Source organism: Acartia tonsa, chromosome 10, assembly GCF_053477335.1.
Source record: "Acartia tonsa isolate MP-2025a chromosome 10, ASM5347733v1, whole genome shotgun sequence".
Classification (NCBI taxonomy): domain Eukaryota; kingdom Metazoa; phylum Arthropoda; class Copepoda; order Calanoida; family Acartiidae; genus Acartia; species Acartia tonsa.
The window spans coordinates 15,393,518-15,407,738 of NC_137269.1; the positions used below are offsets into that span (position 1 = coordinate 15,393,518).

At 30.2% G+C, this 14,221-nt stretch overlaps 1 protein-coding gene across 2 annotated transcripts in view; it reads left to right on the top strand.

Annotated features, from left to right (window-relative positions):
* Positions 1-14,221, top strand: part of LOC145329513 (neuronal acetylcholine receptor subunit alpha-3-like) — a 78,313-nt gene that overhangs the window by 58,947 nt on the left and 5,145 nt on the right. For both annotated transcript variants that reach the window (XM_080173712.1, XM_080173713.1), the window contains exons 16-19: positions 733-791; positions 1,679-1,775; positions 3,706-3,790; positions 11,785-11,852. In XM_080173712.1, coding sequence (XP_080029838.1) covers positions 733-791; positions 1,679-1,775; positions 3,706-3,790; positions 11,785-11,852 — 309 coding nt within the window. The remainder of the gene's footprint in view (positions 1-732; positions 792-1,678; positions 1,776-3,705; positions 3,791-11,784; positions 11,853-14,221) is intronic.

The following is a 14,221-nucleotide window of genomic DNA, read 5'->3' on the forward strand; positions in this document are numbered from 1 at the left end:
AACCTATGAAGGTAAAAATGTGAATATGAATTAGATCCCTTTTGTTAGTCCTACTTTATTAAATTAGAATAACTAATTGGTTAGAAAGGTTGAAAGATACAAAATTAAATGGAATTAATTCATTTTTCTATTTTTGATCAAATTTATTCAAATCTATTGAATAATGAAAGAATATCTGTTGTTAACAAACAAAAAACAGATAATCTAAATGGCTAGAATTATATTTATCACGAGGTATCGAAAAGTTATTTGCTTGTTTATGAATAGCGTATCTACTCAAACAAATAATTAGGACATGTTTATATTGAGGGCTTGACGCCCCATGCGACAAAACAACAAATTGATAATAATATGCGTTATGAGAATAAGTAAAAATTTAAGACTCTAGTCCAATTTAAATTAGTTTCCTTACATTTATGTTAAAAAAATGTAAGAATGACATAGCAGTAAGATATAATCAATTTCATTTTTATATGGTCATTCAAAATATCTATAAAATTGTGAATTATGTAACATTTTTCTATTTGATCTTATGTTACATTATAACTTTTGTTTGATGAATTACCAGTATAGAGTGTTCATTTTTTGTCGGCTTTCTTTTTATAATAAAGGATAATATTGACGTTCAGCCGTTTGGACGTTAGCAAAATCTAAAGTTCTAACTTTAAAAAAAAATTATCGATACCAGGAACATATTACCGTGAACTGCATCTAATCCTTATTTTCTTTTAGGAGCGGAATGGTGTGATCCAAGGAAGCACAAGCATAGACAATGCTGGTATTTTCTCTAGGTACTAATTTATATCTAATAGTTTTTATTGTCATTTGTTATGCCTTTTTGAAAAATAGACATCTAGTGTTTGGTTCTTCCACCTATTCAAAAAAAAATCAATGCTTTCCCGACGTCATTTCTTTGGCCTTGGGGACTTCATCAAGGTACCCAAAGAGTTTTTTAATTAAGTTACTGAACAAAAATCTATTTTTGGCTATAATAGGGCACGAAGAATGATTTTTTTTTGTTAGTTTTTATTAATATTGAGGTGATTCTAGAGGGCAATATAATTTCTATATGTTTAAGCTTTGTATGTCTTTACATGAAAGGACAGTAATCTTTTTTTTAATTTCAAAATGGCATCAGTTTTCCCGAAAACTATTTCTGTTATAATTGTAATTTGGCCACCCTTCCCCAATATAAGTTTGTATATTTTCTAAAGGTTATTTATCTACTATTTTTTGTCATTTAATATGAATTGGCTAAATCCTATAAAATTTTCTAGGCTAGAATAGAAAATAGAGTTTCCTTAGCCTATAAGTGTTACACAGAAATTTTTAATACTGTAAACTCCAACTCCTAGGCTAACCTAAATATTTTTATAATTTGGACCAATGACCTCATCTCTCATATGACAATAGTTTTATATAAAATAGTCTAAAGTTTAGGCATATATTATATTGATTACGTACGTTTAAGTTTGTTAGACTTAATTTCCTTATTAACCAAACGTTAATGTGCCGTCTAACGAATATGCCATATTCAGAGATTTATTGACAATATCAACTTAAAAATATAATTTAGATTATAAGTGTTTTTCTATGGTATTATGTAAAAGATCATATTTTTAGAAAGAATAAAACATTTCTAATTATGAAACATGGAAATTATTGTAATATATTTTAGGTCCTACAGTCCTCTTTTTGAGCCCGCAGGAGTTGGTTGTGGGGTTGTGAATGGTAGACATCATGTTAATACAGACATACAGAGAGATAACCAGCAGGTATGTTTTATAGAGTAGCGTCACTTTCAATTTAAAAATTAAATTAAAGTTAATGTATACAACAGACAAATTTTAAATAGATTAGAGTTAGTTTATATCAGGGCTCGGCATACATAACCTTACTAAGCCTGGATATTATAAAATCAACCGTAGTCGCCATTTTAAAATGAAGCTACCCTATAAATATCCTTTAATTTGCAGCAATTGCCTAGCTATATAAGATATCATTTATAACAATTAACGACTGCCGAGCATTAGTTCATATGGTTCAAAAATGAAAGACTAAATTTAGAGTTCTTTTCAAAGCTGAATATTGATATAACAAAAATAATACAGATACTTCACATTTTATATACTCTGATTCTGCTACATAAAAAAAACAATAAATAAAGAACAGGAAAGAAAAGGTGACATAAAATCATTTAGAAGCAGATAAATATCATTATTAAGAGATACTTGAGTAGAAAAGTAAGAATATAGCCAATATTATGCTAACTTTAATTTATCATTGGAAAACTAAGAGAAACCCTTACACGTTATGAGGGTAATTTTAAAGCGTGAATTACAAAGCAAATAGATTATATGGAGAATTAGTTATTATATCCATAGAGATTTTGCGAAGATTAGTTTTTTTTTTGCAGATTTTAAAGGAAGACTATATTATAATATATTATAGGGAGGTATTCACAATAATATACAACTATAATAGTAATATTCAACATATAGTGTGACTATATTAAAATATATTATAGGGAGGTATTCACAATAATATACAACTATAATAGTAATATTAAACATATAGTGTGACTATATTATAATATATTATAGGGAGGCATTCACAATAATATATAACTATAATAGTAATATTCAACATATAGTGTGACTATATTATAATATATTATAGGGAGGTATTCACAATAATATACAACTATAATAGTAATATTAAACATATAGTGTGACTATATTATAATATATTATAGGGAGGCATTCACAATAATATATAACTATAATAGTAATATTCAACATATAGTGTGACTATATTATAATATATTATAGGGAGGTATTCACAATAATATACAACTATAATAGTAATATTCAACATATAGTGTGACTATATTATAATATATTATAGGGAGGTTTCACAATAATATACAACTATAATAGTAATATTAAACATATAGTGTGACTATATTATAATATATTATAGGGAGGTATTCACAATAATATACAACTATAATAGTAATATTCAACATATAGTGTGACTATATTATAATATATTATAGGGAGGTATTCACAATAATATACAACTATAATAGTAATATTAAACATATAGTGTGACTATATTATAATATATTATAGGGAGGTATTCACAATAATATACAACTATAATAATAATATTCCACATATAGTGTGACTATATTATAATATACTAGCGGCTACGCCCCTAGAAGCCTCTAGGTGAACTTAAGGTAGGAGGGGGAAAAGTCGACCTCATCCCATTTTAAATTTGAGTTCTAAAGGAGTAAAGAAAATATCTTGGGTGGGGGGATGGGGTGAAGACACCCTCCCCTAAAATAGTTCAAAACCTTCTCAGGATCTATTAGAAGCTTCACTGTAAAGGAGAACAATATCGGTTCAGCGGTTAGCGAGATCCTTTTGGACAGACAAAAAACGCTAACTACTTTATATAATAGGATTATAGGAAGGTATTCACAATAATATATAACTATAATAGTAATATTAAACATATAGTCTGACTATATTATAATATATTATAGGGAGGTATTCACAATAATATACAACTATAATAATAATATTCCACATATAGTGTGACTATATTATAATATATTATAGGAAGGTATTCACAATAATATATAACTATAATAGTAATATTCAACATATAGTGTGACTATATTATAATATATTATAGGGAGGCATTCACAATAATATACAACTGCACAGCACTATTCAACATACAGTGTCACAAACTTGTGATCTTCTAAATGATCCAAAAGGTAAAATTTATTAAAGAGAGGTGAAGCTCTTCTACAAAGTTTGATTGTCTTATTAGTGTCATAAACATATATTTCAAATAAACATATTCGAACGCGGTATTAGTGTCGGACTGATTATGACGTAACAAAAAAAAATTAGCCAATGAGAGGACATTATTGACCAATGGTAAAATTCATAGTAGCCTCTCATTAGCTAATTTTTTTTGTTACGTCATAATCAGTCCGACACTAATACCGGGTTCAACATATTCATTTTAAGAAGCCGTCATGAATATTATTCAGACATAAACAAAACTCTTCTCTTATGTTTGATTTTTGTTTTTAATTTTAGATACACGAGGAAAATAAAAATAATGGGTTCTACTAGAATTATAAAAATTCCTTATAAGTGGAGTAAAGTTTATGAGGGGAAGGGGGGGGGGGGCTGTAAGGTAAATCAATCATTACAACTTTTTTTCGTAAATCAATATTTCAAGCTCTAGGGAATTAAAATTGTCAGATTTGCCATATTTCTGCAATATTATAAAATCATTGTTTTATAGAAAAAATTATTAAGTTTCAAGTTCCTTTTAATTTAAACACAAGTGTATATATCACCATTCATTTTTAATTTTAAAAACTTTAAAGAAAAATTAAACCGTATCTTTTAAGTGATTTGTATACTACCAATATGCAAAATAACCTTAAACCTGAATAAGGGGGGGGGGAAGTTCTGACACATTTGCGTAAACGGTGAGTATAGGCTTTATCTTTGGACTGAGAGGATAGGTTATTAGGGATAAAATCATTCTTATATGATGAATTTCCCCCAGATTTAAGATTTTTTGGATAGGCCTCCAGGTTCCGGAGCTCCAGGCCTCCAGGTGGTCTCTGTACAGGTAAAAATGAGAAGAAAAAATTTTTTTTTTAAAGTTAAAAATCAATTTATAAAACAAAATATGCATATTTTTTCTTCAAATATGTGAATAATATTAAAAAAGATTCATATTTTGTTTTATAAGTTGACCTGTAACTTAAAAAAAAAAAATTTTTTTTTCAATTTTACCTGTACAGAGACCACCAGGAGGCCTGGAGCTCCGGGACCTGGAGGCCTATCCAAAAAATCTTAAATCTGGGGGAAATTCATCATATAAGAATGATTTTATCCCTAATAACCTATCCTCTCAGTCCAAAGATAAAGCCTATACTCACCGTTTACGCAAAAGTGTCAGAACTTCCCCCCCCCCCCCCTTAAATAATAATAAATAATAAAGATGAATAATATTGCTTCCTAAACAGTTGTTTCATCTATTTACGGGATATTGTTAACAACAAAACTCCAACTCTTATTTACCCCGCAAAAACAGTTGACATTTTATCGAAATACAATATTTAAGGGTTTATGTCGCAGTCGCTTTTATGTTATAATTATATTTGGTAGGTAGAGCTTACATAGATAAATGCTATTGTACAATACATCCATGCATAATGAATAAACAAGATGTTCTAATTTTGGCTACAATCATAGATTACAAAGTAAATCAGTTTAGTCATGGACTCATGCCTTTTACTAATGTAATCAATAAAATGTATATTTATTGCTTTTATATAGACGGTATAGTATTCAGTCTTCATCAAACATATTTTATTTTTTATGTTTCTTATTTAAAAAGTTATTACAATCACCTGAATTACAAACCATAGGTGGAAATTTTAGATTTGAGGTGTCCGATTGTCTGTCTGTATAGAATTTAAGTACCTAAAACGTTTTTGGTAAAATATATATTTAAATAAATATAATATAAATAACTTGTGGTTTGTCCATTTAAAATTTGGTGTTTACTCCCTATTAAAATATAATTCAGAAACGTGTTTTTCTTTTAATCTTCACATGAAAGGACAGTTAGCTTTTTTTAAATTAAAATGCGTAAATTTTCATGAAAACTTAATCTTGTTAAATTTGAAAATAAAGTAGTGTATGAAGGTAACCTTTTTACTAAGAAATCAATTTATAATCTATAATATATGATAAAACCTAGATTTCAATATTTTTATACCCTGACCTGTTGCAAATTACTAAACTTGCCTAAAAATAAAATTAATTTAAATCTCTACTCAGATAATAAAAAAAACAGAAAGTAAAACTATTAGAGTCTCCCTTAAATCAAATTTTGTGCTTACATTACAAGGTTAGATGACATGATCTTGCCAAAATATAGTGCATTATGTTAATTTCTTCAACTAATAGGAACTCTGTCAAAAATTGAGCATTTTTCTAAACATACAATTTAAATAGTTTTTTAAAAAGGCCACGTCGTCAGTCACAGCGGCGGTGTGCGAAAAAGGGGGGATTAAGGGAGTGTAACCAACCTTTTAAAACAAGATAATATAAAAAATTGCCGTCCTTTCTTCATCTCCTGAATGATTCTTAATTCCCCATTGATTTGCTTTTTACGCCAATAGTCTAACATATTATTTAAAAGTCTTAAACATCGTCAACCTATACACCGAACAAGCTCCTCTTTTTAGGGACCTAATGTTCATACGTAGGTTTTAAGCTATTTTCCATAGGGTCGGGACAACCATCCACAAAGAAAGTTGGGTCAGCGGTTTGCAAGATCTTAAGCTTAATCATGACAGATAGACTTTGTATTATAAAATATGATTCATTCAATAAAAGTTGTCATCGCTATACTTCATCGACATAATCAATAATATTCTAACTGCATACTTTCAATTTAAAATGACTGAACAAAAAGTTTATTGTTGCTACAGATATCAGTATGTAAGATTTGAAATTAATATGACGATTCTATTATAGCAAAATTCTTGAGAAAAAAGTTATCCGTAATAGATTTTGTAATACCCTAGGTTTGGAAAGGCTTCGCTTTTGATATATCCATTAAATATTTTTTTTTCAGAAACTAATGCAGAAAGGTTTTATTTCTGCAAACCAGTTTATCCATTTTATTCCAAGTTTATCTATAAATAGTAAATTAAAAAGGAAAGTAAAGAGATTGATGAGAGTTTTTTCCTGAAATATATTTTTATTCTAATATTAATGGAAGAAAGTTTTAAGAACTAAAATTTGATTTATTTTTTCTACTTTCATATCGCCTCGTCCGCGTTAAATTATTTTTATATGTATTTATCTATCGGTATGGTAAACATACCTTATCTATAATACAAAGAAGAACGATGTCTGTCTGTCTGTTTGTTTGTCTGTGTGTCTGTTTGTCTGTTTGTTTGTAGCGAAGGATCTCGCTAACCGCTGAACCGATCGGGTTCTCCTTTACAGGGTAGCTTCTCATAGGTCCCGGGAAGGTTTATAACTATTTTCTTGGGGGGTGGGACACCCCCAACCCCCTCAAAAAAATTAAAAATACCCCCCCCAAAAAAAAAAAAATTTCTTTTTAAAACTAAAATTAAAATAGTGGTGTCGATTCCCCCCCCCCCCCCCAGCCCATAAAAAAAACAAATTTCCCCCCCCCCCCCAAAGAAAACTTTTTTTTTAGATTTATTTTTTAAAATCTAAATTACGAAAAATTGGTTTGATCAAACCTCATGGGGCAAATCCCCTCGAGGCTAGGGGCGAAGCCGCTAGTTTAAAAAAAAGTAAAACCTTGATTTATATTAAGTTTCCTGAAAAGACAAACCTAATCAGTTTAACTCTTTCTATAATCAGATTTTAGATGTTTTTTAGTTTGACAGAAAAAGATATATTTTCTTCAAGTGCTATATCCTATTTCTGAACACTTAATCTTATCCATTTATTTACTAAATCTAATATAATTTTCTTTAACAAAATTCTATTGCATTTTTCCTGCAACTAATATAAGAACAAAATTGTTTTAGATCCCTATTTAGTTTTTTACACTATATCATTAAATCATTAACTTTAAAATTTTGAAATTTCTACCTTTATTCAATTTTATTAAATCAAATTATATCTAAAAGCCTTTTTAACAAGGATAACAACATTCACAAAATTTAAGCTTAACGATTCAACATCTCATAACACAAAGCTTCAATATTTCGTAGGGGAACCTGCCTTCTAAGTGTTTCTTTTGTGATGGTTATGTTATGAAAGCTTGTTTACTTAATAAAACAATACAAAGATACTTCTACAACATAAGAAATCTTCTTCTTGTTAGGAGTGCGACAGTACACACTTTATCGTATGGTAAAAATTTAGAACTATTTATTTTGGGGGAGGGTACCATCACCAACCAAATCTCTCCCCTAGAAAAAAATACCCTAACACCAAAATTATATTTGCCACTAAAGCCCCCTAGTGGCGTTTTTTTTTGGGGGGGGGGGGGGATAGGGTAAATCTAATTTAATTCCACAAATTTTGGGGAGAAGAGGTAACCTTCTTTAACATCTTTTATTACTTAGTGTAAAAATTGCAAAGCTACGATAAATTTGTATTAGAGAAAGAAATATCATATTTCTTAAGAGTTAATACTTCACAGCAAAGAAATACTATTTCTGAGGAGCGAGGACCGCAGATTTACTATAAAACACTATAGAAGTACATTTATATGACTGAGTAACTTGCGCAAATAAACTATTAATCAGGGACAAGGGAATGATATTCTGACAAACAACTCTAGAGGAAAATTTCCCCACAACCCATTTCCCCTTTTCCTTCCCTTCTTTCCCACCCCTCTTCAGTTACATGACAAAAACAAAATATACCACCAGATACGTTATAAGGTTTAGTGATTTTTTGTAGAAATGTTGGTTAGAATAGCTACCCCAGACTATTAATACTTTAATGTCTGTCTGTCTATGTGTGTCTGACTGTGTGTCTGTCTATGTGTGTCTGTCTATGTGTGTCTGACTGTGTGTCTGTCTATGTGTGTTTGTCTATGTGTGTCTGACTGTGTGTCTGTCTATGTGTGTCTGACTGTGTGTCTGTCTATGTGTGTCTGACTGTGTGTCTGTTTATGTGTGTCTGACTGTGTGTCTGTATATTTGTGTCTGACTGTGTGTCTCTCTATGTGTGTCTGACTGTGTGTCTGTCTATGTGTGTCTGACTGTGTGTCTGTCTATGTGTGTCTGACTGTGTGTCTCTCTATGTGTGTCTGACTGTGTGTCTGTCTATGTGTGTCTGACTGTGTGTCTGTCTATGTGTGTCTGACTGTGTGTCTGTCTATGTGTGTCTGACTGTGTGTCTGTCTATGTGTGTCTGACTGTGTGTCTGTCTATGTGTGTCTGACTGTGTGTCTGTATATTTGTGTCTGACTGTGTGTCTCTCTATGTGTGTCTGACTGTGTGTCTGTCTATGTGTGTCTGACTGTGTGTCTGTCTATGTGTGTTTGACTGTGTGTCTGTCTATGTGTGTCTGACTGTGTGTCTGTCTATGTGTGTCTGACTGTGTGTCTGTCTATGTGTGTCTGACTGTGTGTCTGTCTATGTGTGTCTGACTGTGTGTCTGTATATGTGTGCTGACTGTGTGTCTCTCTATGTGTGTCTGTCTATGTGTGTCTGACTTTGTGTACCAAAATATCTCGCTAACCTAAGTGGGTTCAAAACTATCTGAGAAGTGCAACACCACCCTTTAAGAGAATTCGCCCCTAGAACAAAAATTTACATTAAATGGATTAAAATTAAAATTTTGGGAGGTGGGGGTCTACTTCTCTCTATAGACTTCTAGGAGCATAGCCGTTTCTTTGCTTATGAAGCGAGAATGTCATATTCTTTGATTAATTAATAAGATTGGCAAATAGTTTAAATTTGGTGGTTTTATTTCTTTGCTATTTTTATTTTTTTCGATATTGAATGAAAGAACATATATTTATATTGTTCCACTTTAGATTTCTTGTTTTTACTCTAAACAAGGATGACAACATCCATTAAAGGAAATGAAAATTACTGTCCTATAAATAAGAAAAAATATTTCGATACTTTGACTCAAGCATACTTTTGGACAGTAGAAAATTCCTTGTCATTATTTTTAAAATTTTCGAAGATTAAAAAACATACTTTATTCCCTATCTGAGGCCTTAGCTCTTAAGGATATTATCTATTAAGGCTCCTCTGAACATTAGTTAACCTAATCAAACCTTAATTTAGGAACACAGTAATAGTGTATGACTGATTATGACGTAACAAAAAAAATTAGCCAATGAGAGGCCACTATAAATTTTACCATTGGTCAATAACGGCCTCTCATTGGCTAATTTTTTTTTGTTATGTCATAATCAGTCAGACACTATTACTGTGTTCTAGCTGCTTTTAAATTATTCACACTATTGGTCCGATTTTCAAAAATAATCCTGATAATAGCATAGAAATTAAATTTACCGTTATTCTAAGGGATTTTTGTATCTATAGGTGAAAGTACAAGTAGCTTAATCATTCTTATTTTCACATATATTTGATGTTTTTATTTATTTAGAATTAGATTGTAATTTAAGTTAATATAGAGGTTGTTTAATTGTCGATGAAAGGTCATCTTTCAATATTTTTGTGCTCCACTGTTTCTACAAATACTCTAGTGTCGAATTATTGCTTCACTTATTAAAACATAATCTTAGGGCAAGATTAGAAATTTGCTTTGTTTTAAAAGGATTTGGTTTGTTGAGGAAATTTTGTTGTTGTTACTTTGTAGTGTGAAAGTATTATATTTCAGGCTTTTGGAAGTGAGAAACATAGATCTTAACTTTCAGTTATTTTTGTAAACAAACAAAAATAAATTAAGCTTTAAGAACAACTATATAATTACTGAAATATATACCCAGAAAAATATGGATGAAATTAGCTTTCTTTTCTAACTTTTTTTTCTTCATAACCCCAAATAGGTGTCCTCAAGTGGCATAAAATTTATATGTTTCATGATTGTAGAATATCTTTGCTTTGCTACTAATAGACGTTAGTTTTCTATCTATATTTAGATACCGTGCGTATATGGGAAATGTGCATTGTTTTATTTTATTTATGATGCTATTTCTATATTATATTTTTTAAAAGCATAAACAACAAGTATATCTAATATATAAGTAGCGAAGCAGTACTAGTTTTATGTCACAATTTTATGAAAACAAGATTAAAATGTCAAATACTTTTAAAATTTATTTTGAAACGATAAAATTTATTGTAAGTGCTCTTGGATGCAGGGATATAAAGAGATAAGACAATGACCGATAAATTGATGTATATCCAAATTAATGATACATAGAATTATCCCTTCTGTAGATTAAAATTAGTGGTTGAAACGTTTGAATACTCAACTTTATTAACCAACAAATCAAAATTCAATCAAGTCCTTAAAGTTGTAAAGCAAACGAAATAGAATACCTTCTTATAAAACTTTGGGGACAAGTGTAATAACAGCTCATTGTCTCCTCTCTCTCTCTCTATGTTTGATGTCTCATGAAATAGATTTTTGAATTTTTGTATTGAAAAAATCTATTAAAAAATTGAAGTTTTATGAATTTATAATGATTTAATGTATAACCATACTAGTCATAGAGTGGCTACTCTTTTAAAGGTGAATTATTTACTAGAGTCAAAATATAACATACATAAGGAAAACAAAAGAAAAAAATATACCTTTCAAAAATGTATTGCTTGAAAAAATACTCATGTAAATATAGGCCAGCTAGTTTTTATGTATATTTGTGGTATTTTTAGCCCAGTCTCTTCTATATACAAAGAATATGTCCGTCTGTTTGTTAGGTCGAGACTCTATTAAAAAATCTAAAAATAGATTATTTTAAATAGATGTTCTATTTCCTTATATTCCAACGAGGGTGCGGCATGATGGGGGAAAGGGGGGTAAAGTCAACCCTTTATTTGAGTCGGTAGCCCGATCCTTTGCTACACACCGAGACATCCAGTTACTTTTCTATTAGGATAGAGGACATTATGACTATAGTCTCATTCACATTTTTTTTTAAATCACAAACAGAATTAGGGACTTTAAAGGTAATTAATAATATTTCATTAACCTATCCCCAGAGTTAATTGATGAAAGCTAACGTCTTTATGTATGTATTTGTTTTCAGTTGATGGAATGGAGTTTAAGTTTCAGAGTGTTCTACACAAAGTATCGAATACCATTGACAAAAACGAGGTAACTTTTTCCTTTTACTTTTAAAATCGCAGAATATCTAAAATAAGGCCATGTTAATACATCTGTCCGTCACTCACACATATTTTTTTATTTACATTTCCAAGCTTTTAGTAACACATGAAAGTGAATATACTGTATCTACTAATTTATATCATCCTTTTTCTTAGATTTGACGATTATTACTTAGACACATTTGGCATTGCAGTTTCTCTCTCCCCCATATCTTGTTCTATCTTATAGCAACATAAAGATAAAGATAAAACAATTTTATTTACTTTTTTCATCTTAAATAGTTTTTGCTTGGTAAACTCGTGTTTGCATAACTTATCACTAACACACACACACCACAAATATACAGAAGGAAAACATTTTGTCAGAAATATAGCAATCTGTGTAGATCAGGGCTAGGTAGTTGCTCATAATTGTGGCGGTTAATAAGCTATGCGTCGAGAAAAAAAATAACCATAATATGATTATTCTTTTTCTTAATAATGATAAATTAATCTTTTACTGGAATTTGATTCTAGTGAAATTTAAATTATCCAGTAAGTTAGAAATATCATCATAGAATTAACGGCGAACCATCTCCTCATAAATATCAACAGCGCAATTTAATATTACTACCATAATCAGAATAGCATTTTGGTTGTTGGTCAATTCAATACTATTTAATTAAATCATTGTTTTTTTGCTTTCCCCTTTGATATAATTATTTGCTATATATTTTTCATATTGATTTTTCATATTTTGTACGAAAGAGATGGGACACAAGAATTAAAAGATTTAGAAAAAAATTAAATAATTTATGTATTATTTAAAGCCAAGCTTCTCTACAAGAACATTCAAGCTTTTTTATTTTGTGTTGGGTAAAACATCTGGAAATGGGGAGTAATTCACCTTGGGGGGGGGGGGGGGGGGGGTAATCAAAAACCACATTTTTAAAAAATGTGAGAAAAAGTTCGAAAGGATTTAAGTAAGTTAGAACATTTTACCACGTAGCTCCTATTTTATACGTAGCGCAGGAATGGTCCATCTATATCCAAAAACTAGAGCTTATGACGATTTTAACAGTATGCATAACATATTACTACTACTAAAACAAGTCGAACAATTTGAATTTTAAAAATGTGCGCATTTTTTTAAACCTTCAAATTCATAAATCTTCAAAATAAGGCAATTGGAAAAAAACGGTTTTTAAGACATAATTTGTTGAAATAATCATTTCTAAATATTTGAAACATAAATGTCCCCTAACAGGTTTTCCAAATATAAAAAGCATTTTATATAATAGGTTTGTTTCTATTAATAATTAAGTTTTTTTTAAACTCATTTCTCTTGAAAGACCCTGTATCTTAACAACTATTGGAAAACTTCCGCGAGTTTACCAATATCTTTAGGTAACCGCTGGATAAATTCGTTCTCTTTATTTTGATACAAATTCGTGAAATATACGTGTATTTTATAAATTAAAGATAATAAATTACAAGAAAATTAAAATTTAATAAAGGATATAAAGATTAATTGATGTACACCATAGACGTCCAAGGGGGGTGGGGTTAAACGATTTTGGGGGTGCCGTAGGCACCCCCAAAATTTTTTTCATTTTACCCCCCCATTTAAAAATTACCCCTACCCTGGGGGTACCCCCAACCATTTAGGAAGGGGTATTTACCCCCCCCCCCAAACAATTTTAGGGGGGTAAATACCCCCCCAAAAATAAAAAAAATCTCTAATAAATTTTTTTTTTGCTCATTTTTAATACTAAATTTACCCCCTGCCAACAGATTTCAGGAGGGGTAATTACCCCCCCCCCCCCCCGAGCAAATTTTACCCCCGGGGTACAAATTTTTGGGGGGGTAAAAAATATTTGTGCGCGCTTCGCGCGCCATTTTACCCCCCCCCAAAAAAAAACGAATTACCCCCCTTAAAATTTTTTTACACCCCCCCCAAAAAAAAGCTTGGACGTCTATGGTGTACACACAATCAGAAAATCATTTTCCTTAAGTAGTCCCTGTCAAAGCTAACAGCATTCTGCCGATATTAAATAATATCAATGTAACATCCTCCATATACATTTGTCAAAATATAAATGGTGACGTTTTGAATCGCATATATGTATAACAATAATCTTTTTCCCACCGTATGCCACATTTTTAGAAATATTAAAACAGGAAAACTAAGTTGTTTACACGTACCACATTAACCTGTTTAACCTAACTTTAATATGATTCATTATAAGTCTCTAATGCCAATCTAAATCAGATGCATTTCTATTGGATAGAAATATTTAATTTAACTTCTAAGGAAACTTTTTTTATGAACTCATTATATTTTGGTTATTAAAAAAATCAAGAAAAATCAAGGGTAAT